At 33.0% G+C, this 21,513-nt stretch overlaps 1 protein-coding gene across 2 annotated transcripts in view; it reads left to right on the top strand.

Moving 5' to 3' along the window:
- Positions 1 to 18,639, top strand: part of LOC114332623 (GMP synthase [glutamine-hydrolyzing]) — an 88,568-nt gene extending 69,929 nt beyond the window's left edge. For both annotated transcript variants that reach the window (XM_050646828.1, XM_050646827.1), the window contains exons 8-10: positions 7,864 to 8,170; positions 12,833 to 13,021; positions 18,407 to 18,639. In XM_050646828.1, the coding sequence (XP_050502785.1) occupies positions 7,864 to 8,170; positions 12,833 to 13,021; positions 18,407 to 18,508 (598 nt within the window). In that variant the 3' untranslated portion in view covers positions 18,509 to 18,639. The remainder of the gene's footprint in view (positions 1 to 7,863; positions 8,171 to 12,832; positions 13,022 to 18,406) is intronic.
- The last annotated feature ends 2,874 nt before the right edge of the window (positions 18,640 to 21,513 follow it).

Here is a 21,513-nt window from a genome sequence, read left to right on the forward strand (position 1 = left end):
TTTTTTTAAATTTCTATGTCTTCTTCGTCATTAATTATTCGTTACATAAAATTACAAAAGTCTTAATAATTAGTTTTACGATTTCTTTTCAAAAGAACTTGTGCTACCAAAACAATATGAATACAAAAAGAACCATAAGTATAAAATTATGTTGTGACACTTCTGAATTAGAAAAGTAATTGAAATACACCCCTGGGCCCTGATTCTAATTCAAATTTCGACTCAAAACAGGTCGCAATCAATATGGCGACGTTGAAATGCGACTTTGCGATCCCTGTGGATTTCAGTTGAACTAACTAAAGGACGTCATGAAATTTCGTTAGGTCGCAATTAATTTCGACTCCTCAAAAGTGGTTGAAATTATAATTTCGAGTCGAAATTATTGTGACACGGACATGAATGAATGGCTGAAAGCGAGGTTAGGTTTAGTTTAGGAGATGTGTTTTGTTTGTTTCTTGCAAGGAAAACTAAAGCAAAAGGTATTAATATGCCTGGGTTTTATGGAAATTTGCTGGTTTTGGAGGAATTAGATATAATAGTATTAAATTAGAAATATACTAATATTGAGAATGTCCACAACGTGAATTATCAACTCAATGAAAGATGTAAGGTAATAAACTGGGAAAATTAATATAAAACAAGGAAAATTATGTACCAGCTATTTTATTGCTGGACATGCTGGAATCAAATCTTAAGATTTCATATATTAGTAATACATATAGCTATGCAAAGTCCGCAGAAAGTGTGCTATTTGGTTTATAAACGAATTAGCGCTCCGAAATCTTTCTTTCAATTATTGCTCTGTAACTCGAAAGATTTTAACAATCAAAAACACTCACATAAAAATTCACTGTAATTTAATTCTGCACTTAGCGATTTCCTTCGGCGGAAATTTTCCTCGGAAAATTCGGGTTTTCCAAACAAAATCTTTAATTTTCAACTAAACTTTTAGGGAAGTAATTATTTATCAATAATTAAATAACTTGGTGACATATAAATCTTTTTCTTATGAGTGTCTTGAAGATATGAAAATTTGTATGTACAAAGAGGACCGAAATAAAAAGGTAATGGTTCAAACATTGAAATCCTGTTGTTTATAACTCTGTCGCAAATGCCGGTCAAATTTGACTGGTTATACCTGGAACCACTCTTCGCATTTCAAGTTTTTTTCTTCGAAAAGGGCACAGAAGCCGTGCCCTTTTCAACTTGTTTCAATTGTTTCTTATAACATTCCTGAGACCGCTCAAATAGTCCAATTTCAATTCTGTAAAGTACGTTGAATAGGTATAGTGCTTTTTTATACGAAAATCATAGTTATTCGGGTGTATCATAATCTTTCTGGTTATTATTTCGACCGAAATTTTTAATTAACATTTTAATTATTGCTAAACCATTGGTTAGATTGACGCCGGCCTCCTGATATATAATGTACTATAAAAAATCTTTCATGTCACCAATTGATTTAATTAGTGATAAATAATTACTTCCCTAAAATTTTAATTGGAAATTGCAGATTTTTTTGAGAAAACTCGGATTTTCCGAGGAAAATTTTTGTTGAAGAAAATCGGAAAAAAAGTAACTTTGCAGAACTAAATTACGGTGAATTTTTATTTGAGTGTTTTTGATTTAAAGGAAATATTTTAGGAGTTACAGAGCACTAATTGAAAAAAAAAAGAAGATTTAGGAGTGCTAATTTGTTTATAAATAAAATAACACACTTTCTGCGGACTTGTCATACCCCATATTACTAATATTGTGCAATCTTAAGATTCGATTTTAGCAATAAAATAGCTGGTAAGTAACTTTTCCCAAAAATGACATTTTTTTGATAATTTACCCAGACTACCAACAAACGTCGCGGTGGTTGCATAACCAATAAATCCAATAAACCGGAGGACCAACCCAAATTCTGAGCAGTATCAAAATGCTAAATCGCTATAAATTGCGACCCTCATGGCGGAGTCGAAATTAAATTGCGACCTAGAAATGAATTAGAATCTGGCCCTTGGTTAAAAAAAATCCGGACACTTGCATTTTGTTTGTTTTTTTTTTTTAATTTTGTCATTGTATAGTGGTATTAATGAGGAGAACGTAAACATTAATAATAAAAAACGTTCATTCATAACAATAAAACGGCTCTTGTTATGTTTTTAAATGATCGCTTCAGATTTTTTGCATTTTTTATTGCATTTTCGATAAGTTTCACGGTTATTCTGATAAATTCAGATCACTGTTTACTGTTTTCAAATCGTGTTAGTATGACTCCCGAAAATAATACACAGGTTGTGGCATTCCATGAAGATCGTCTCAGTATACATTATATTGAAAATCATTTGAATATTGCCAAAAGTACCGTCCGTGATTCTCTTACGAAGTGTCATCAGACTGGAAAATACACTAGAAGACCAGGATCGTGCAGAAAAAGATACAGATATCAGCGTGATGAACGTTTTTTTATCCGCATTGCGGAACCGGTCTTTAACATCAAATTTTCTCGCTAGCCGTTTGTTAAAAGCTCGAGGAACTCATATTTCTGCACGAACTGTAAGAAGAATCGTGCAGGAAAGTGGTTTACGTTCTCATACAAGACACAGTAGCAGCTCATCGAGCTAACTGGATTAGATTTACGAATGATCAGAGAGACTGGACTTATCAGCAATGGAGTGTTGTAATGTTTTCTGACGAGTCCCGTTTTTGCTTACGATCTCCCAGACGGGCGCGAAAGTGTATGGAGGAGACCCGGAGAACGATTTGCACCTTGCTGTATTTCACCCAGAATGCAGTTTGGTGGCGAAGGTATTATGGTATGGGCGGGTATTTCTTTCTACGGGCATCCAATTAATTTTCATCGAGCAAGAAACAGCAGACATATACATACGATAGTGTCTGGAGGACAATGTTGTTTCGTTGGGATATATCTTATTTATGCAGAATAATGCGCGTCCACATACTGCGCGAATCGTCATGGACTACCTAAAAACTGTCGCAATTCCCGTTTTGGATTAGTCCGCTTGTAGTCCTGACATGAATTCATTAGAATTAGAACATTTATGGGCATGGGGCATTTTAGGGAAAAAGATTAAAAAGAGGAAACCATTGCCAGAAACGATTCAAGAGCTGAAAATAGAGTTGAATGAAGAATGGAAGCATATAACTCAAGAACGGATTCAGCAACTTGCAAGTATGCCTAGGCGTATAGAAATCCTCCGCAGATGTAGAGGATCCCCGATACTAAATCTAAAGAACGGCCAACTGTGGCAATTATAATTTTATTTTTTCTTTTGTTTAATTTTTCGAACACTGTTAATTTTTTTGCGTTACTTGTTACTTTCACTTGGGTTACTTATTTTCATTAGCATTACTTTTTTAGTGTTTTAAATAAACGATTTCTATTATTAACGTCTACATCCTCGCCAGTAAAAACACTATACGCCGACAAAATTTAAAAAATATAAAATGCAAGTGTCAGGATTTTTTTTACCAGGGTGTATGTTACCGGCCAAACCCGATTTTAGGATAAACTAGTTTGGCCTAGGCCAAACTAGTTTGTCCTGAACGTGTTAGGATAAACTAGTTTGGCCTAGGCCAAACTAGTTTAACCTGAACGCGATAGAATTAACTACTTTGGCCTAGGCCAAACTAGTTTGTCCGAGGCCAAACTATTAGGGTATAGTATAAACATTATAGTATACCTACAAAACCAAAATAATTATATAAACTGAACAAAAAACTAGGTAACAGGAAAATAAACATTTTTAATTAAAATAAAATTGGTCGTTGTTAAAACTAACTGACAATAGGCAATACAAACAATCACATTATAAAAAATAATCATGTTTTTTTTATAAAAGCAATAATTATACTTCAACTATACAAATTATGATTTATTTTTTCATTGACTGCTTTGGTGACAAAACATTGTCCTGATCCAACCGAATCTCTCGTATCTGCAACTCTTAACGATATTTTGAGCCTATCTACTACCTCTCAAAAAGTTTGAGAGGCAAATGTCGAATTCTAATCTGAAAAAAAAATATCAAATGCAGCTGCAACAAAAAGTATTTCACAAACAGATGTAATTGCAAAAAGGCAATGATACTTTGCAAGTGTTACCAAAGTACTCCATAGAAAACTAAATAATAATTTTTATAATTATTGAGGTATAATATTATTGTTTTTATAAAAAACACTGAAAGCCTAGGCCAAACTAGTTTATCCTGAAATCGGGTTTGACCGGGAACATATGTATGGGCTAATTACGCAAAATTTTTTTTGACATCCATGTGTGCCCAACATACACTCACCGGCACAAAAGTCCGTCTTCCAAAGTTTTTGATTCTTGCATCAGTTTGTAGGTACGTGTTTTCATGTCGTTTGTTATTATTCCGGTAACAAACAATTTTTGCTTAGATGGCATTATACGGGACTGAATGGAAACGTATTTTCTCCTAGCTTTGAAGAATTTTGTGGAAAAATTGGAGGGCTGATTGTGTTACATACTCCTTTTATATTATCCTGGAGGTATCCCTAAGATTTTGTTTTTTGAATTATCCGAATATCTCTTTTCTTATAAAAGCTGTAAATAAAAACACTGCTTTGAAGGTTTACTTAATTAAAAATATCAAACGCACTAAAATTAACAAAACAAAACAAAATTAACAACAAAACAAAACAATTCAATAGCGGGTATGTCCACCTCTCGCAGCACCGACTGCTTGCAATCTGTTTGGCATCGAATAAAAATGTGTCACCCTTGCCTGGGGAATAGCCCGATATTCCTCTATCAGTGCCATAACTGTACCAAATTCTCTGGAGGCCTAGCAGACGGCGAATAGCTATTTTGAATTCATCCCGTAAATGCTCAATATGATTGAGATCTGGGCTGCATGCGGGCCATTCTAATCTTATCAATCCAACTTCTATTTAAGATATTTATGTGTATGAGTCAATCAGTGTTTTTATTTACAAAAAAATGTACAGCTCTTACAAGAAAAGATATATTCGGATAATTCAAAAATAAAAATCTTAGGAATATCTCCAGGATAATACAAAGGAGTATGTAACAAAATCAGCTGAAACAAATAAGAAGTACTTCTGTTGGAGTGAATGTAAAGAGGGGGATAAACTCCAACAGAAGTAGAAAAAGGGAATATGATAACTAGTCGGACAAAATGAAAATAGATGGGATGTAAAGAAGAGAGTGAAGTGGCTTCTACGTGGAGAAGCCGCAGTAGGAAAAATACTACTTTTCAGTAGTATTGGTGGAGGAAAGTGGAAGGATGTAGAGACAGAGGCAACTGAATAGAATTGGCTAGCAAGAGATGCAAGAGAACAACTTGACACTCAAGGATGGATACAGCTCGTTTGCATGCCTGTCGAAGAACAGTGGCTTTAAGTAGATAGTAATGATGACTAAAAGATGAAATAATAAAATAAGAATAATGTACTGAAAATGAATGAAGATGAATAATTGCTAAAGACGAACAAAATAAATAAACTAACAAATCATGGGCGCCATGAAAATGATCTTCGATCATTCTCCCAGGTATCTTACACTGCTGTCCAATATTAAATATATGAGTAAATGTGAATATAAAGGAATAATAAGAAATAACTGATATACAAAATAAATAAATATTTATTAAAAATAACTACTAGATTGTTGACAATCTCTGAGTTAAACAATGCATAGAATGTGACTCTAACATGACAAGTTATACAAAAGTTAAGTTAACGCTAAATATGATATATCATATAATAACAGTCCTGTTATATGTATGTACAAAATTATATACCTCTTACTTATACATAGGGTACAACTCACATGAGACTTATACCAAATGGTTATAGTACGCTTGCTACGTACCACTAAATTGAAACCGACGAAGATGAAAATAATACAAATAAATAGGCACAAGCCTGATTACGAGAAAATACTATAATGGATTAAGCAAAAATTAATGAATAAAATTGAAGCGAAGAAATATAATATGAAACCTACTTGAATTTACCGACTGAATGAAGATAAGTAAATGAACAATAAAATATTTGGGAACAAGCAATTAATATTACAAAATAAATATCAAACCAATAATAAAGTATAAAAACCTAATTTTCTGGGACTGATTACCTTGTGCACAATGTAACGTACCATATGATCGTAAATAAGTTTGGGAACCTAATACATTAATAAACAAATATGTTATATAAAAAATACAGGCAGCTAAATCTGAAAAAATATTAATAAACATAGTGCATTACCAAAAGTCCGAAATATAGAACACAAAAGTTACTCAAATCACCAAACTGAGTGTTCCCAAACAAACCCATTCCTCAAATGTATAACCAAAAGGTTCCCAGAAAATGAGCACGAGGATAGTGCCAAACCATGCTTCCTGTAAGCACAGGTGTAGACAGAAAATGAAGCTGGAACGCTTCGCTTGCTCCCAGGTGACTGACTATGTAGCCGGAATAGGTTCCTCTCAGGTGGGTGAGGGTCTATGATTTATCATGTTCGTTTTATATTATTTCCCCAAAAGGCTAAAACAAATATTTCCCAGTCTTAGTTTCAATGTCAAAGTCTAGGAAAAAGTCAAAGGAGAAAAAAAAGAGAAACTAAGAAGTGGTTTTTAGTATAGATTTTAATGTAAAAAAGGGCCATTAACATACAAGAAAAACTTTCATTATTGGATAGTACTTGACCAAATTTGACCTTCAGAGCGAAATATGTGATATTTTCAAATTACAGTAAGGAATAAATATGATTTCTTTAAAATAATTATAAGATACTTATTAGGTGTTGCAATAAAATATACAGATATCAAAGATACCTATAGATAAATAGCTAAAAGTTAAGGTGTATATTTTCTCTGAATGAGTATTACTTAAAGATTTTGGGCGTGCAAATTGGATTATTTCCAACATTAATTTAGAAATTCATATGTTTGGTTATGTTAACAAAATATTAGAAAAAGAATATAGAATTTTCGTGGACGGAATCTTAAATAAAGATTGATTAATCTATATAAAATCCAAATAGAAATTGATTTGAATCCAACAATGAGAATCCCATATTTCACAAAACCGATATACTTAAGCGGTCATAAAAAACCTGACTATATAAAAAGTAAATAATTACCGGGAATAAACTCCTAGTGGACTGCCATCTTCCCTGGTTCACGACACAGCTGGGTACTATAATATTATTTATATAACGACAAACAGAACTGTAGACAAACTTAATTAATTTATGGAGATATTCTCCGCCATTTTGGGTACTGGTACTTCACTATTTCGGCTCCACGAGTCAAGTGAGGAGCAAAATGTGCTTCTCCCTATGGTAAACGTCAAACTCTCTCAGAACACGAAATAATTCTCGATAGGTGGCGTACATAGTACGTTCCATCACCGAGGTATGACGTCACGTAAGTAGTTCTTTACGAGAAAGTTACAGAAATTAATTGGGAGGTCAAGAGAAAATAATTATAAAAAATAATGAAAGAGCTAAAAATGATATTATAACGGGTGGACCGTTACACAGCCCTCCAATTTTTCCACAGAATTTTTTAAAGTTAGGAGAAAATACAATGCTTCCATTCACCCCCGTATAATGCCATCTAATCAAAAAATTTTTGTTACCGAAATAATAACAAACGACACCAAAACATGTACCTATAAACTGATGTAAGGATCTTGAAAATCGGAGTACAAATAATAAAGTTATAAATTGTCGAACTTAATAAAAATTTTGGGTGGCGGAATTTTGTGCCGGTGAGTGTAGTTTTTACTTCAGGAGTTTTCCGAATTATTTATTTTTAATAATTTATTTTTTAACAAATATTTACTTTTTATTATCAATTTTAGGGATATCTTAAGTCAAATTTCTAGTAAACAAAAATTAGCAGCAACCCTTCTTCCCATTCGTAGCGTTGGAGTTCAAGGGGATTGTCGGTCTTATAACTATGTAGTAGGTATATCCGCCGACAAGGAACCCGATTGGGAAGATCTGGCTTTCTTATCCTCTCTAATACCAAGAATATGCCGAAATGTAAATAGGGTATGTTACATATTTGGGGGTATCGTGAAGGAGCCACTGCCAGATATCACACTTACTTATCTCACTACTCACGTTTTGGGTACTTTAAGGCAATGTGATGATGTCGCAACTACGGTAAGTTTAATTTTATTCTTATAAGATAGGATGAAAAGGTCGTAGGCTGACACTACTGGTAAATCCATAATATGATTTATAGCCAGCCCTAACCTTCAAAAGATGCGTGTATAAATTTGACAGCTGTCGAACTGTGAGTTTATGAGATATATTCTCCTTTTCATGAACATTTTTCAGTGCGTCACAAATTATAGAAAAAAAGGTAAGTCCGTGATAATACATATTTATGACATTTATTCTAACGTGACATTTTAGTTAAATCTGACAGTTGTCAAATTTTATTTTCAATTTGGAATAAAACCAAATCAATTGTGTCTATTGCATTTATAAAATGGTATTTTCTTTCATTTGTATAGTCTTATAAATTGTACAGATTATATTGATAATATTATTATTTTATTTAATAAATAATTCTTTTTTGATTATGGCGCCATCTATCGACAACTAGAATAATCACCGAACTAGAATAATTACCGAAGTATTCCCAGACGTGCCTTTTTTTCTGTCACATACAATTTAATGCGTTAGAGAGAAATCGAAAAACTGTGACGCACTGAAAGATGATCATGAGAAAAAGAATAGCATTTTGAGTGAAGCAAGTTGTGTTAGTTTAAAAAATTGATAATTTCTAGTCTTAATAATCATTGCTTTTTGGCGAAAAAATGCTGTTAAAGCCAAGACTTGGCTTGATAAACGGGCGACTACGAACTCCCCCACGCTACCTAGATTTTAATGGGTTCAGTTTTATAGTAGGATTAAAAGTAACTACGAACTGCCCCACGCTAACTAGGTACTTAGATAATATTTTTGTGAACATAATATATAGCTTTTATTTTACTTTATTGTATTCAAAAAGGAACCTAATTCCCAAAGCACGAGCGAGAATTTTTAATGATTAAATAATGAAACTATAACAATATAATCGAATAAAGTTTATTTATAAATCTACCTTAACTTATATACAATAACAAAAACTACAGTTAAACAATAACAATGCTTAATTCTAATGTCTGGTTAGTGATTAAAATAAGTAAGAGTGAACACTATATTTTAGATTTTTACCCTCAAACCACACGGACCACGCTGCAGCGCTATGCTGTGGATCCACAAAAGTAGTTTACCGTGGGTTCTTATGCGAGCGACTGTGGCCGACTACACTCGCTCGTGTGGGGTGAGCCGGCCACTCTACATAAGAGCCCACGGTAAATCATCGTCAGCCACTCTGTGGATCCACAGAGTAGCGCTGCAGCGTGGTCCGTGTGGTTTGGCTCTAAAAGTTAGCTGCATAATAATTGCAAACTGACTTAACCTTCCGATGACCAACCTTTTTTTGTTACACGGATGACTAAGGGGGGGGGGGGAAATGACCCCAGGTAAAAAATGACAATTAACAAAAAAATGAAGTTTTTTTTTAAATTTTTTTTTTAGCATGGACTTTATGTCATTCAGCTAGTCACAACATGAGTATTAGTGTCATGTGTAGTGTGTATGTTGAGTAAGTGTCTTGTTACTTTGCAAAGTCGACGTTATTAGCGTAAAACTACTTGGAATTACACATAATAGACGGTATTTTACTAAAGATCAACTTCAGAATATATTTTTTATTCGTAAAATATAGGGAATTTTTTTTATTTCAAAATACGAGGATATCTAGAAAGATATTAAAGTCAAATAAAAAAATAATGAGTTAAAAATTGAAAATACTTTTGAATTTATTAAAGAAAAACATACGCTGGGGTCACAATTTCCCCCGCTTGGTCATCCGAAGGTTAATGAAGTAATTTAGTAATGTTTTGATTAACGTAATGTTCATTTAGCCTATTTTCAATAAAATCAACTTTTCTTTTTGCCGTTTTATCAAGTTTTTTTTCGAATATATGTGCAGTTCTAATTTTCACATATACTAATTACGTCTGCTTGAAAATTTAACAAAATGTCTGTAAATTTAAATATGTCAGGATGTGATTTATAAAAACATTCGTTAAATTTCGAGTGAAATGATTCACGTGCGTTTGTATTAAATATAAGAGAGGATGAATTTAAAGTCCACATGTAAGGTGGAAATGTTGATAGGTCTGGATCCCGCGTATGAAAAAAAAGTTGATTAATAGCAAGCTGAAAATTTGTTATTAGCTTAAGGGTGTCTAGTCGGACAAACATTAATATATGGGAACACTGGAACAGGGGAAGTTTTAACTGTGGAACAGGTTAAAAATTTGGAACGGTCAGACCACGAAAACGGCACATGTGTTTTGTCCGACAGAACAGACAACTCTCCGAACAGAGATTAAACTCTCATGCAAAAATCAGACTGCTATTTATCACCAAATTGGCGTTTTAATGAATGGAACATGTAGAATATGTCAAATGACAGGAATTATGACAGGTGATAAATAGCAGTCTGATTTTTGCATGAGAGTTTAATCTCTGTTCGGAGAGTTTATGTCTGTTCTGTCGTACAAAATAAATGTGCCATTTTCGTGTTCTGACCGTTCCGAATTTTTAACCTGTTCCACAATTAAAACTGCCCCTGTTACAGTGTTCCCATATATCAAAGTTTATCCGACTAGACACCCTTAAGCTATTAACAAATTTTCAGCTTGCTATTAATCAACTTTTTTTCATACGCGGGATCCAGACCTATGAATCTTCCGTTAAATAATTATCAACTATGTAATCACAAAATTGCAAAACTCTGTCATCTTCTGGCATAATATTAAAAAGTGCATCAGAAAAAAAGTCACCAACATCATTTGGATCTAAATAAGGAATGCCGAAAAACAATTTTAAATATTTTCCAATAACAGTTTGATTTTTATATTCCGAGGACAAACCTAAATTTTGAATTTTTCGGTACCAATTTTGTGTTAAATGAAATTTGCAACAAAAAATAATAATGTCGGGCCACACTAACTTGGCTGCATTTTGAATTGCTATTTCAAAATCAGAAATTGTTCGCTTCGGTTTGAAATTTAAATTCAAATCTGTACATATTGTTATTAACGTATCAAAAGTACTTTTGTACGATTGCTGTGATTTATTTGGTAACAAACAAAATACTAGAGGAACATAAAAACCATTTTTGTAGCCATGTATAAATATAGTAAATATAGTAAACATCTGACAAAAATATTTAGAACAGTATTGAAAAGTTCCATCTACATACAAAGAATCTACATTACACAAAAAGTAAAGATTTGTGAAACAACTAAAAATTGCGGAATTATTTTTCGTAGATAATAAAAAGTTTTCACCTATATTTGTTTTTAAATTTAAGTTCACTAACACTTGTAGAACTTCTTCCTGTGACTTGAGCAATGATGGTGTGGATTTTCGTCTTGAAGCATAGATATTTCTTCGAACGCAAGAAATGTCTTTCGTCGTCAGCGGTAAATTGCTGAAATTTTCCTTCCTCAATTCCTTGTGGACAATCTTTAAAGGTCGTTCACATATATCTTCTACAGTTTTCCTCTTTGTAGAATTACTAAAAATTTGCCGGTCAACGTGGATATCTGGAGCATGATTAAACTCCACCGATGCTTTTTCAAGAATAACGTAATTTTCATCACCTTCCTTTGTGTACACTTTTTGTTGACACCTTTTTTTGATGCATCGCCATCTAACTTTTCCATCTTTGGAGACATGGGCCTTTGAATATTATTTATATTCATTAATTATTAATAAAAGTTCTCCCCTTTGACTAAACATAGTCGTTTATGACTAAACATGACTAAACAAAGAGGCTGTTACTGACGAAAACGTCAAAAAAGTCCACAAAATAATTTTGGATGACCGTAAAGTGAAGTTCGAGATAGCTGAGACTCGTTAACGATGTCAAATGAACGTTTGGGCATGCGAAAGCTCTGTGTAAAGTGGGTGCCGCGAGAGCTCACAATCAATCGAAAACAACAACGAATTGATGATTCTGTGTTTGAAGTGTTTGAAGCTGTTCAATCGTAACAAAACCGAATTTTCACGTCGATATGTTACAATGAATTAAACATGACTCCATCATTTCACACCGGAGTTCAGTAGACAGTCAGCCGAGTAGACTGCACGTGATGAACCGACTCCAACGCATGGAAAGACGTAACAGTCGGCTGGCAAGGTTATGGCATCAGTAGTTTGGATTTCGCATGGTATAATATTCATCGACTATCTTGAAAAGGGAAAAACCATTAACAGCGACTGTTGCATTGCGTTATTGGAGCGTTTGAAGGACGAAATCGCGAAAAGACGGCCCCGTTTGAAGAGGAAAATGCTATTTCATCAAGACAACGCACCGTGTCACAAATCAATGAAAACGATGGCAAAATTTCACTAATTTGGCTTCGAATTGCTTTCCACCTGTTCGCTGACCTCAAGAGAATGCTCGCTGGAAAGAAATTTAGCACCAGTAAAGAGGTAATCGCCGAAATTGGCGCTTATTTTAAGGCAAAAGACAAATTGTATTATAAAAATGGTAATAGTAAAATTGAGAAATTGTATGTAATCGTTGTATCGCTCTCGAAGGTAACTAACTATTGAATAATAAAATCAAATTTTATCAAAAAAAATTGTTTCTATGTTAGCCTACGAACTTTTCAGTCCAACGATTACTATACAAAATCTAAAGCTAAATTATATTTTTCCACGTAAATCACTATGCATTTTCTTTTTCAGATACTACATAATAGCGGATACTCAGGATCAATTAGTCAAATGCCGATTGTGCTTATTCCTTTGCATTTCGATAGGGATCAAGCGTTAAGAATTCCTTCGTGTCAAAGATCAGTGGTTTTGCGTCCTTTCTGTACCCAGGACTTCATGACTGGCGTACCAGCTATACCAGGAAAACAAATCCCTGTTGAGGTATGTAATGTAATTTAATCGATCAACGTGAACTGTATATAACAGTAATTTCAAAAACAATCCATAATTGTACATCAAAGTGATGTTCAACTTTTAACACTTTGGCTCCAATGAATAATCATTTTTGATTTACATGTTTACTCTGATAGGAGTACGAAGGGAACCATTCTCGTTGGAACTTTACCGCGCTGAGCAGATTGGACGTGAATATAGTAAAATTCCCTCATCTTCCTTAGTCTCGGCATCCGTATGGCTTGCAAATTGTAGAAGCCTCGGAGGTGTAACCAGAGAAGGTTCCCATTGCTTTCAGTCTGGTAGGATGTAGAGTAACATTATGTTGTTTTATATGCCATTAGAGTGAAAACTTAGTCTTTTGCTAGCAGTTGCCGCTAGGGCATCTATGCCATTTCGTTCGTTGCAATCCGGGAGTGCACGCCGTGGTTTGTTTTGGTTGGATCAGAGAGGGCAGCATATGTGCCTCCTGATGAGAGACTAATAAGTTTCGAAACCGGTAGAGGTGCTTGCTGCACTCTGTGATTGGACTAGAATATAGTGCAGCTGTATTTTCGTTTTGCAACGAAATTGAAAATGGTTATTCATTTTTGACTTATTATTGAATCTATGCACCGTCGGACATAAAATATAAGGTGCATATGGGTTGTTCGAAATAAAATTAGTCAAGTATTTCTTGCCAGCCCATGTGTACCACATATGACCACACTTATTTTTTTGAAAAATCATGTTCCTGTTTTAACAAAAATGTGTTTAAATTGTTCTTAATATTAATCTTCATGTCTTTATATCAAAAAAGTATAATGGGTCGGCATAAAGTTTTTCAAATTATGCCCTGGGAGTTAAAGTGTTAAATATCACAATATGTGATACAGTAACCCTTCTGGAGACCACAAAAATACGATAAAAAGCACAATTAACAATGAATGTCTCCAGAGTAAAATTGTAAAGTAAAAATAATGGTATTGCAGGACGTTTTTTAAAGAAACGGGATGTAGGTCGTAGTACAATCTTTCCAGGAGACTCGTTCCTATTTTTCTTCATCGGGGTGTTATTGGTCGAGGTGTGAATTTCCATAAACAAGGGATCGTGACAAAGTCTGGATCACAACACAATGCATTTTCCGCCTACCAAACTGCAATTTTTATTTGTCCTTCAGGCTAAGTGGTCAAGAATTTTCTTGAAGCTCTCCCGAATCGAAATAAATAAATAAAATCGAAAAATCGAAATAAATAAATAAATAATAAATAATAGCTTTATTACCCAACAGTTTCCCATTTCTGGGGTAAAAATTTGGAATACATTTTTTAGTTAGTATACAATCAGTATGTTGAAAATAAAGAGTGAGAACAATTTAATTAAAGAAATCACTATGTAAATAAGAAATAAAAAAACTAAATAAAAAAAATTAACAATTTAAGGTACTCCATAAACCAATGCGGTATCAACTAGATGATTAATTGAGCATGAAAAAATATCACAATGGTTGCATATTTTTTTATAGTTATCACACATAACATAAATCGGTGACTTAGTAATAACATGTTTGTTCTCGCGCGTGAACAAGTAAACACGATAGTTGACCTGAAAGTTAGTCGTGGCACATTAAATCTAATTTCGTCTGATATATCACTGCAGTCGATACAACTATATCAGTGTAACAACTTAAATAAAAATGAAACCGAAAATAGAACTCTTCTTAACTAACTTACAATATCAAACCTGGCTAATTGGCTCTGCCAAAGCCATTTTTCAAAAAAAATATCAAACCTGTTACATAACAAATCGTAATCATAACCATAGGCAGGATATACTCCATCAACCTTAAATGCTAAATATTTTAAAAGTTTCCGTTGTACCTTTTCAATCTGTTGCATAACATTTATAAATAGGATACCAAATGAAGCTACAATATTCTAGTTTTGTTCGCACTAACGATAGATACAGCAGTTTAATCGCTAAAATTTCTACAGTTTCTGATAACACCGTACATTTTCATAGCATGAGATACTTTCTGGTCAATATGGTGGTTAAAGGTTAATTTTGAATCAAATATAACTCCTAAATCTTTAATGCTCTTACATTTTTCCAGTTCTGACCCCTGAATTACATAATTAAAATCAACCTTATTTTCCGTTCTAGAATATCTTACTACTTTACATTTATTGACATTAAGAAAAAGTTTGTTTTTTATACACCAAGTATCTACATAATTTAGATCGTTCTGCAAATCTATACAGTTAGCAATTGTTTTAATTTCACAGTATATTTTAAGATTATCCGCAAAACATAATTTTCTGTTATTGATATCTAAAAATAAATCGTTGATATACAGGGTGTCCCGGAAAGATTGGTCATAAATAGTGTGACCAACTTCAATTTAGTCGAATTCGGGACAAGACTGAAAAAACTACCTAAAATTAGGGACTTTTCAATGAAAATCGGGCCATTTTTTTTAAATATAAAACTTTAATATCATCCTTTTATTGATTATTTAATATTTTTATGTTGACAAACATTTTTTTGATGGAATGGGTTGTAATGATAATTACGTTTTTGTTTTTTGACTTTTTTTGTTTTTGATGTTTCGACTTTCAAGCCGGAAATCGTTCTCAAAAAAACGAAAAATTAGAAAATCAACGAATGTTGGATTTTCATGTAAATTGAACCTTGGGTTAAAATATGATTATCATTACATATTTGATATTCATGTTTTTAAATCGTCTTTTCAGAAGACGATAATTAAAATACAGAATCCGGAAAAAGTCCAGAGTTAGAGTTTTCGTAGAACTATAATAATACGACGATATAAAATGCATGCGTTTTGGATGTGGTATTAGCGAACGGCTTCACGGGCGAGAAATTGACGCTAGCAGTAGCCGTAAAATGAACTTAAGGTTCCACGGAACGGAATAGGAATAGCCGAACTGAACCGACTACGCACAAGTCCTGTAGTCGGTACAGTTCGGCTATTCCTAGTCCGTTCCGCGGAACCTTAAGTTAGTTTTACGGCTACTGCTAGCGTCAATTTCTCGCCCGTGTAGCCGTTCGCTTAGTATAACAGTCTAGAAATGGTCGACTTTTTTTGGTCCCACCAATTCAATTTGATGTGAATTCTTAGAAGAATGATGTATTAAAAATTTCAATACGGAATTTTACCAAAACGTTGAAAATTCGGATGGCCCGGAAGCCTTGTCCGGGACGCCGGGACACGACTTCGTAATTCGGGCCATGTCCCGGATTTTTCGGGCTAGTTGTTCACACTAGTCATAAATTATACCACACATTCTGGGGTCAAAAATAGTTAGGTTGAACCTAACTTACCTTAGTACAAATGTGCTCATAAAAAAGTTACAGCCCTTTGAAGTTACAAACTGAAAATCGATTTTTTTCAATATATCGAAAACTATTAGAGATTTTTTATTCAAATTTGACATGTATCATTCTTATGGCAGGAACATCTTAAAACAAAATTATAGTAAAATTTGTCCACGCCATAAAATTTTATGGGTTTTGTTCCCTTAAACCAAACCAATTTTTTGTGTACCTTCCAATTAATTCATTATTGTGGTACCATTAGTTAACAAAACGTTTTTAAAACTTTTTTGCCTCTTAGTATTTTTTCGAGCCACTTTTTATCGAGATGCGGCTTCTTTTTTAATATATTTACATAAAAATTTTGTGGGGATTTTGTTCCTTTAAACCCCCCAAATGTTTGTGTACGTTTCAATTAAACTGTTATTGTGGTACCATTAGTTAAACACAGTATTTTTAAAACTTTTTTGTCTCTTAGTCTTTTTTTGATGTCACCTTTTATCGAGATGTGGCTTCTTTTTCAAAATACAGTGGAACCTCGATTATCCGTCTCTCTATTAACCGTCACCTCTGTTAACCGTCAGGGTCCATACCTACATAAGTAATATTAACTACATAAGTAAAAATTTAGTCATCAATTCATTTTGTTTGAACATTGCGATAAGCCAAACGAAATTCCTTGAAATGTACACGTGCAGTTATGCCACCACCGCATTTTTTTATGTAAATAATTTTTGTTCTTATTCAGAACTCTGGATTAAATTTCAATTTAAATAGGTGATAAATGATACCCTGCTTTTAAAATTCTATTTTTAGAATGGCAAGCTGAAAATAAAAATGCACAGCACAATAATTATTACAGTCAATATCTGTGTGTCACCATAATTAAATTTTATTCAAATTCGAACATTGATTGTGTCACCTAGTCGTTTGATCAATTAAGTTTTGTTAATGTTCTGTTAACCGTCTTTTGGATTATCCGTCATACCCTGGGTCCGGTGCCCTGACGGATAATCGAGGTTCCACTGTATACCTAAAAATGTACCTAAGTTATAAACAAATTTTCAGATTATTAACAGGTGTCTATAATCATACTTATCCTATAAAATATGTGGTGGATTCGACAAATATTTAAAATATCTCGATAAACACTGGCTTATCAAAAAAGTACTAAGAGGCAAAAAGGGTTTAAAAACATTGTGTTTAACTAATGGTGCCACAATAATAATTTAATTGGAACGTACACAAAAGTTTGGGGGGGTTTAAAGGAACAAAACCCCGTAAAAGTTTTATGGGGTGCACAAATTTCACTTTAATTTTTTTTTTAAGATGTTGCTGCCATAAGGATGCCACATGTCCGTTTTCAATAAAAAAAAATCTCTTCGATATATGAAAAAAAAATCGATTATCATTTTGTAACTTCAAAGGGCTGTAACTTTTTTTGTGTGCTTTGACCCCAGAATTGGTGGTACAATTTATGACCAATCTTTTCGGGACACTCTGTATAATAGGAACAACAATGGACCTAAAGTTGATCCCTGCGGAACGCCGGATGTAGTAAAGATTAATTCTGATGTGAAACCATTATATGATACAAATTGGTTCCTACCTATTAAATAGCTTTCAAGTAACTTTAAAATGTTTCCAGAAAATCCTAAATTTGATAATTTAAAGAGAAGGTATTTGTGATCAACTTTGTCAAACGCCTTGGAAAAATCAGTATATATTACATCTACTTGACCTTGTACATCCAAAACATCTGAAATATATTGAGTTATTACAGCTAAGTTTGATACAGTAGAGCGTTTATCTATAAAGCCATGTTGATAAGGTGATATCCATCCCCTAACAGAAGGGTATATACGATTATATACAGTTACTTCGAAACCTTTGAAAAATTGGATAACAAAGATACCGGTCTGTAATTGGATACATCAGAAACGAAAGGTTTCATAACGATCTGTCTTACTTTAAAAAAGTTATAGGCGATTTTAGTGTTTTATTTCCTCCCCTAGAACCACATTAAAAAATTGTTTCTAAAATATATATTTTTTGCAGGTGGTTCAAAAAATGGTACAGGAAGTGGTGCAAATACCGGGTATTTCTAGAGTGCTTTACGATTTAACACCAAAACCCCCAGGAACGACAGAATGGGAATGACACTCGCTAATTGTAATTATTTTTTGTGAAGTAATATAATTTAAGACAAATTGTTTGCGAATAATTTTTCCGTTTTATTGTTCGTGTTTTTTTATTTAAGGTTTATTAAACCTCCTAGTTTCTATTACAAACAGTTGTTTTAATGTAGTGAAACCTTAAATTTTTCCTTCCTAGAGCTTTCCTTGTGTCCTTTTGGCATAGGATTTGTTTGGTTTTAGAAATATAGTCTTAAAGTCGTTAGAGAGTTTGAGGTGCACTAATAATTTCATATTGAATTTATTAAAACTACCTTAGTGTAATGAATGCTGGAAAGTTCAGGCGGTAGAGTGTCTGACTTCCACGTAGAAGGTCACGGATCGAATCCCAGACTAGAACATCCAAATATTTCTAAATATCTGCAGACCCCAGGTCGATTTAGCATGAATAAAATGAGAACCTTGGGTAAAACCAGGGGTAATAATAAGCGGTTGAAGTGTAGCACTGGCTCTGTTATCTTGTATACCGTAGGCCCAAGAGGTAGCAGACTACCCTGCTATAATCCCAAAGCCGCGGTAGCAGTATTATGGGAGACTATTATTATTACCTAGTGTAAGATGTATGCCATTGATGTTCACAACGTGTTTGTAGAGTTCAAACAGGCATACGACTGAGTCAAAGGGAACAGGCTATATAGTCGGAATTGGCAATATATACCGCACAAGCTAATTAGACTTATTAAAGCCACAATTAATGAAACTCGAGCATGTGTACGAATACAAAACCACCGGATAGACTTTTTCAAAATATTGCAGGGACTGAAGCTGGGAGATGGTGTCGTAAATAAGTGTGTGGTTACTGCCTTCTAGGTCCCAATTAATTAAAACTCTCTTCTTGGTTCAAATACGTTATATTTACTTTTAACTCCATCAACGATTAACCATAATAAATTGTTTACATATCACAGTAACGACCTACCTTTACATTACTCCTACAAATAATAATGATGATGATATCATCGGGCGTTTACTTATATATTAGAATGAACTTTGCAACCTCACGCGTCGGCCTTGGTCAAGGGCGGACAATTTATGATATGCTTTACTTTCAATCAAACATCTTCTGTACAGGGTGATATTATAATACCACACCTCCCCGTTTTGTTAAAATTACATATTTTTAAAATGAGATTGATTGTCCATCATCGCCTTTTAGGAGATAGACCTTATATTACTTATATAGTTAAAAAAATCCTATTCTACACAAAAGTTCATATTTTCCCTATACTAAACTGGTATTTTATAACCTATCACTAGTTCACGTACTTTCACGTCGTGTCTTTTCGTCCTTTTTTTTTCGTTCACTAATTCACTTCATCAAAACAGTGTCCACAGTGAATGAAATTGATCCTAACTTTTAAATAGTCTTTTAGTGCCTATAAGCCGTAACTAATCTAATTGTAATAAAATCTCGAATTTAATACTTCCTAAGCTAAGCTAAATATTACCTAAACTTCTATTAAGTGGTATATAAAAAAAGAATTTAACGTTACTTTACTATTTCATCTTATTATTTCAGTCTTATTTTGATTTATTTATATACGCCTTACTAACTTTAAAATATTGTACCTATAATAAAATGTAATGATTAATTATTTATATGGGAAATAAACCACAATTAAAATGAAAAAAATAATTTTATTAACGTTTCGACGCCCAAATCGGGTGCCGTTGTCAAAATACAAAATATTACTAAAATAAACTAAAGTGTTGTTGCTAAGCAAAAAAATTCTTCTAATAATTTATTTAATCTCACTCATTTATATTGGCAATTCAGACATATATTATACATTTTAAAGTAGAAGACTTTAAAATGATATTGCCAATATTTATGAGTTGCGTTCCTGGGACGACTTACTGAAAGATAGTTCATTCGATTACATGAAATTAACCCCAACTCAAGAATATCCGTCATAAAAAATTATAGCATGTGATATGTCTTTAAAAAGACAACCAAATGCAACGACAGTAAAATTCTCGCGTTAGAGACTTCATAGTAAATCACAAGGGAAAACCAGGAAAAACCCTGTGATACTATCCCGACATCGTAAGTATTTGGTCTTACATTAATTTACTCTCAAAAAATAATACCAAATTCTGACTTGTAACATGTTTAAATTATAAATAATATTAATAATACTAGATATATAAGTAATACTAAAATATAAAATATGTACTAGCTCGATATTATTGACTTACTAATCTTGGTATTTTCTTTCTATTGACTTCCTCTTTCAGTATGGGTAACCACATCCTACTGCATTCTACCGAGGAATTTGCGACACAATTGGTTTCATTTAGCATAATTAGAGCCGCTTCTTTGATTTTTCTCTTTTTACTATCTGATTCTTTCAGGACTATACTTGAATCTCTCCACTGAACTCTATGTTCATTATCCCATGCGTGTTGACATATTTGAGATCTCTCAAATTCTCTATTTTTAATATAAGATTGATGTTCACTTATTCTAAAAAAAAATGCCACAAGGAAATAGCTTCAGAACAATATAAAATGTAATCTCTCTAAAAAACTTCTAATATGTCTCTAAAAAACTTCTAATAACTCTCTTGTACCTATAATAAAGATTTAATCTCTCTAAGAACTTCACTTTTTGTGTCCCTTTGCTTACTATCTACTAACACTATTGTAAGATATTGTCTATCCTTAATTCAAACACTTCCATTTTCCGCGAAAATTTAACCTGAATTCATTATCTACATTTAAAAATAAGTTATTTATAATTAACATTACTTTAGAGAAAAAAAATTTACAACTTTAATTCTTAGACATAATTCAATGATTAGCTACTTATTTGCTTAGTATCTTCTTAATTTTGCTTCTTTTCTTGCAATTTTTATGTTTCTTTCATTTTTCCCACATATTTTACTAAAAATTCTCTTTTTTTTCTATTCTTCTTGTCTGGTACTACATCTATATATTTCTTCATTTTTCTCCACATAATAACACTTA

This window comes from Diabrotica virgifera, chromosome 3 (assembly GCF_917563875.1).
Source record: "Diabrotica virgifera virgifera chromosome 3, PGI_DIABVI_V3a".
Lineage (NCBI taxonomy): Eukaryota > Metazoa > Arthropoda > Insecta > Coleoptera > Chrysomelidae > Diabrotica > Diabrotica virgifera.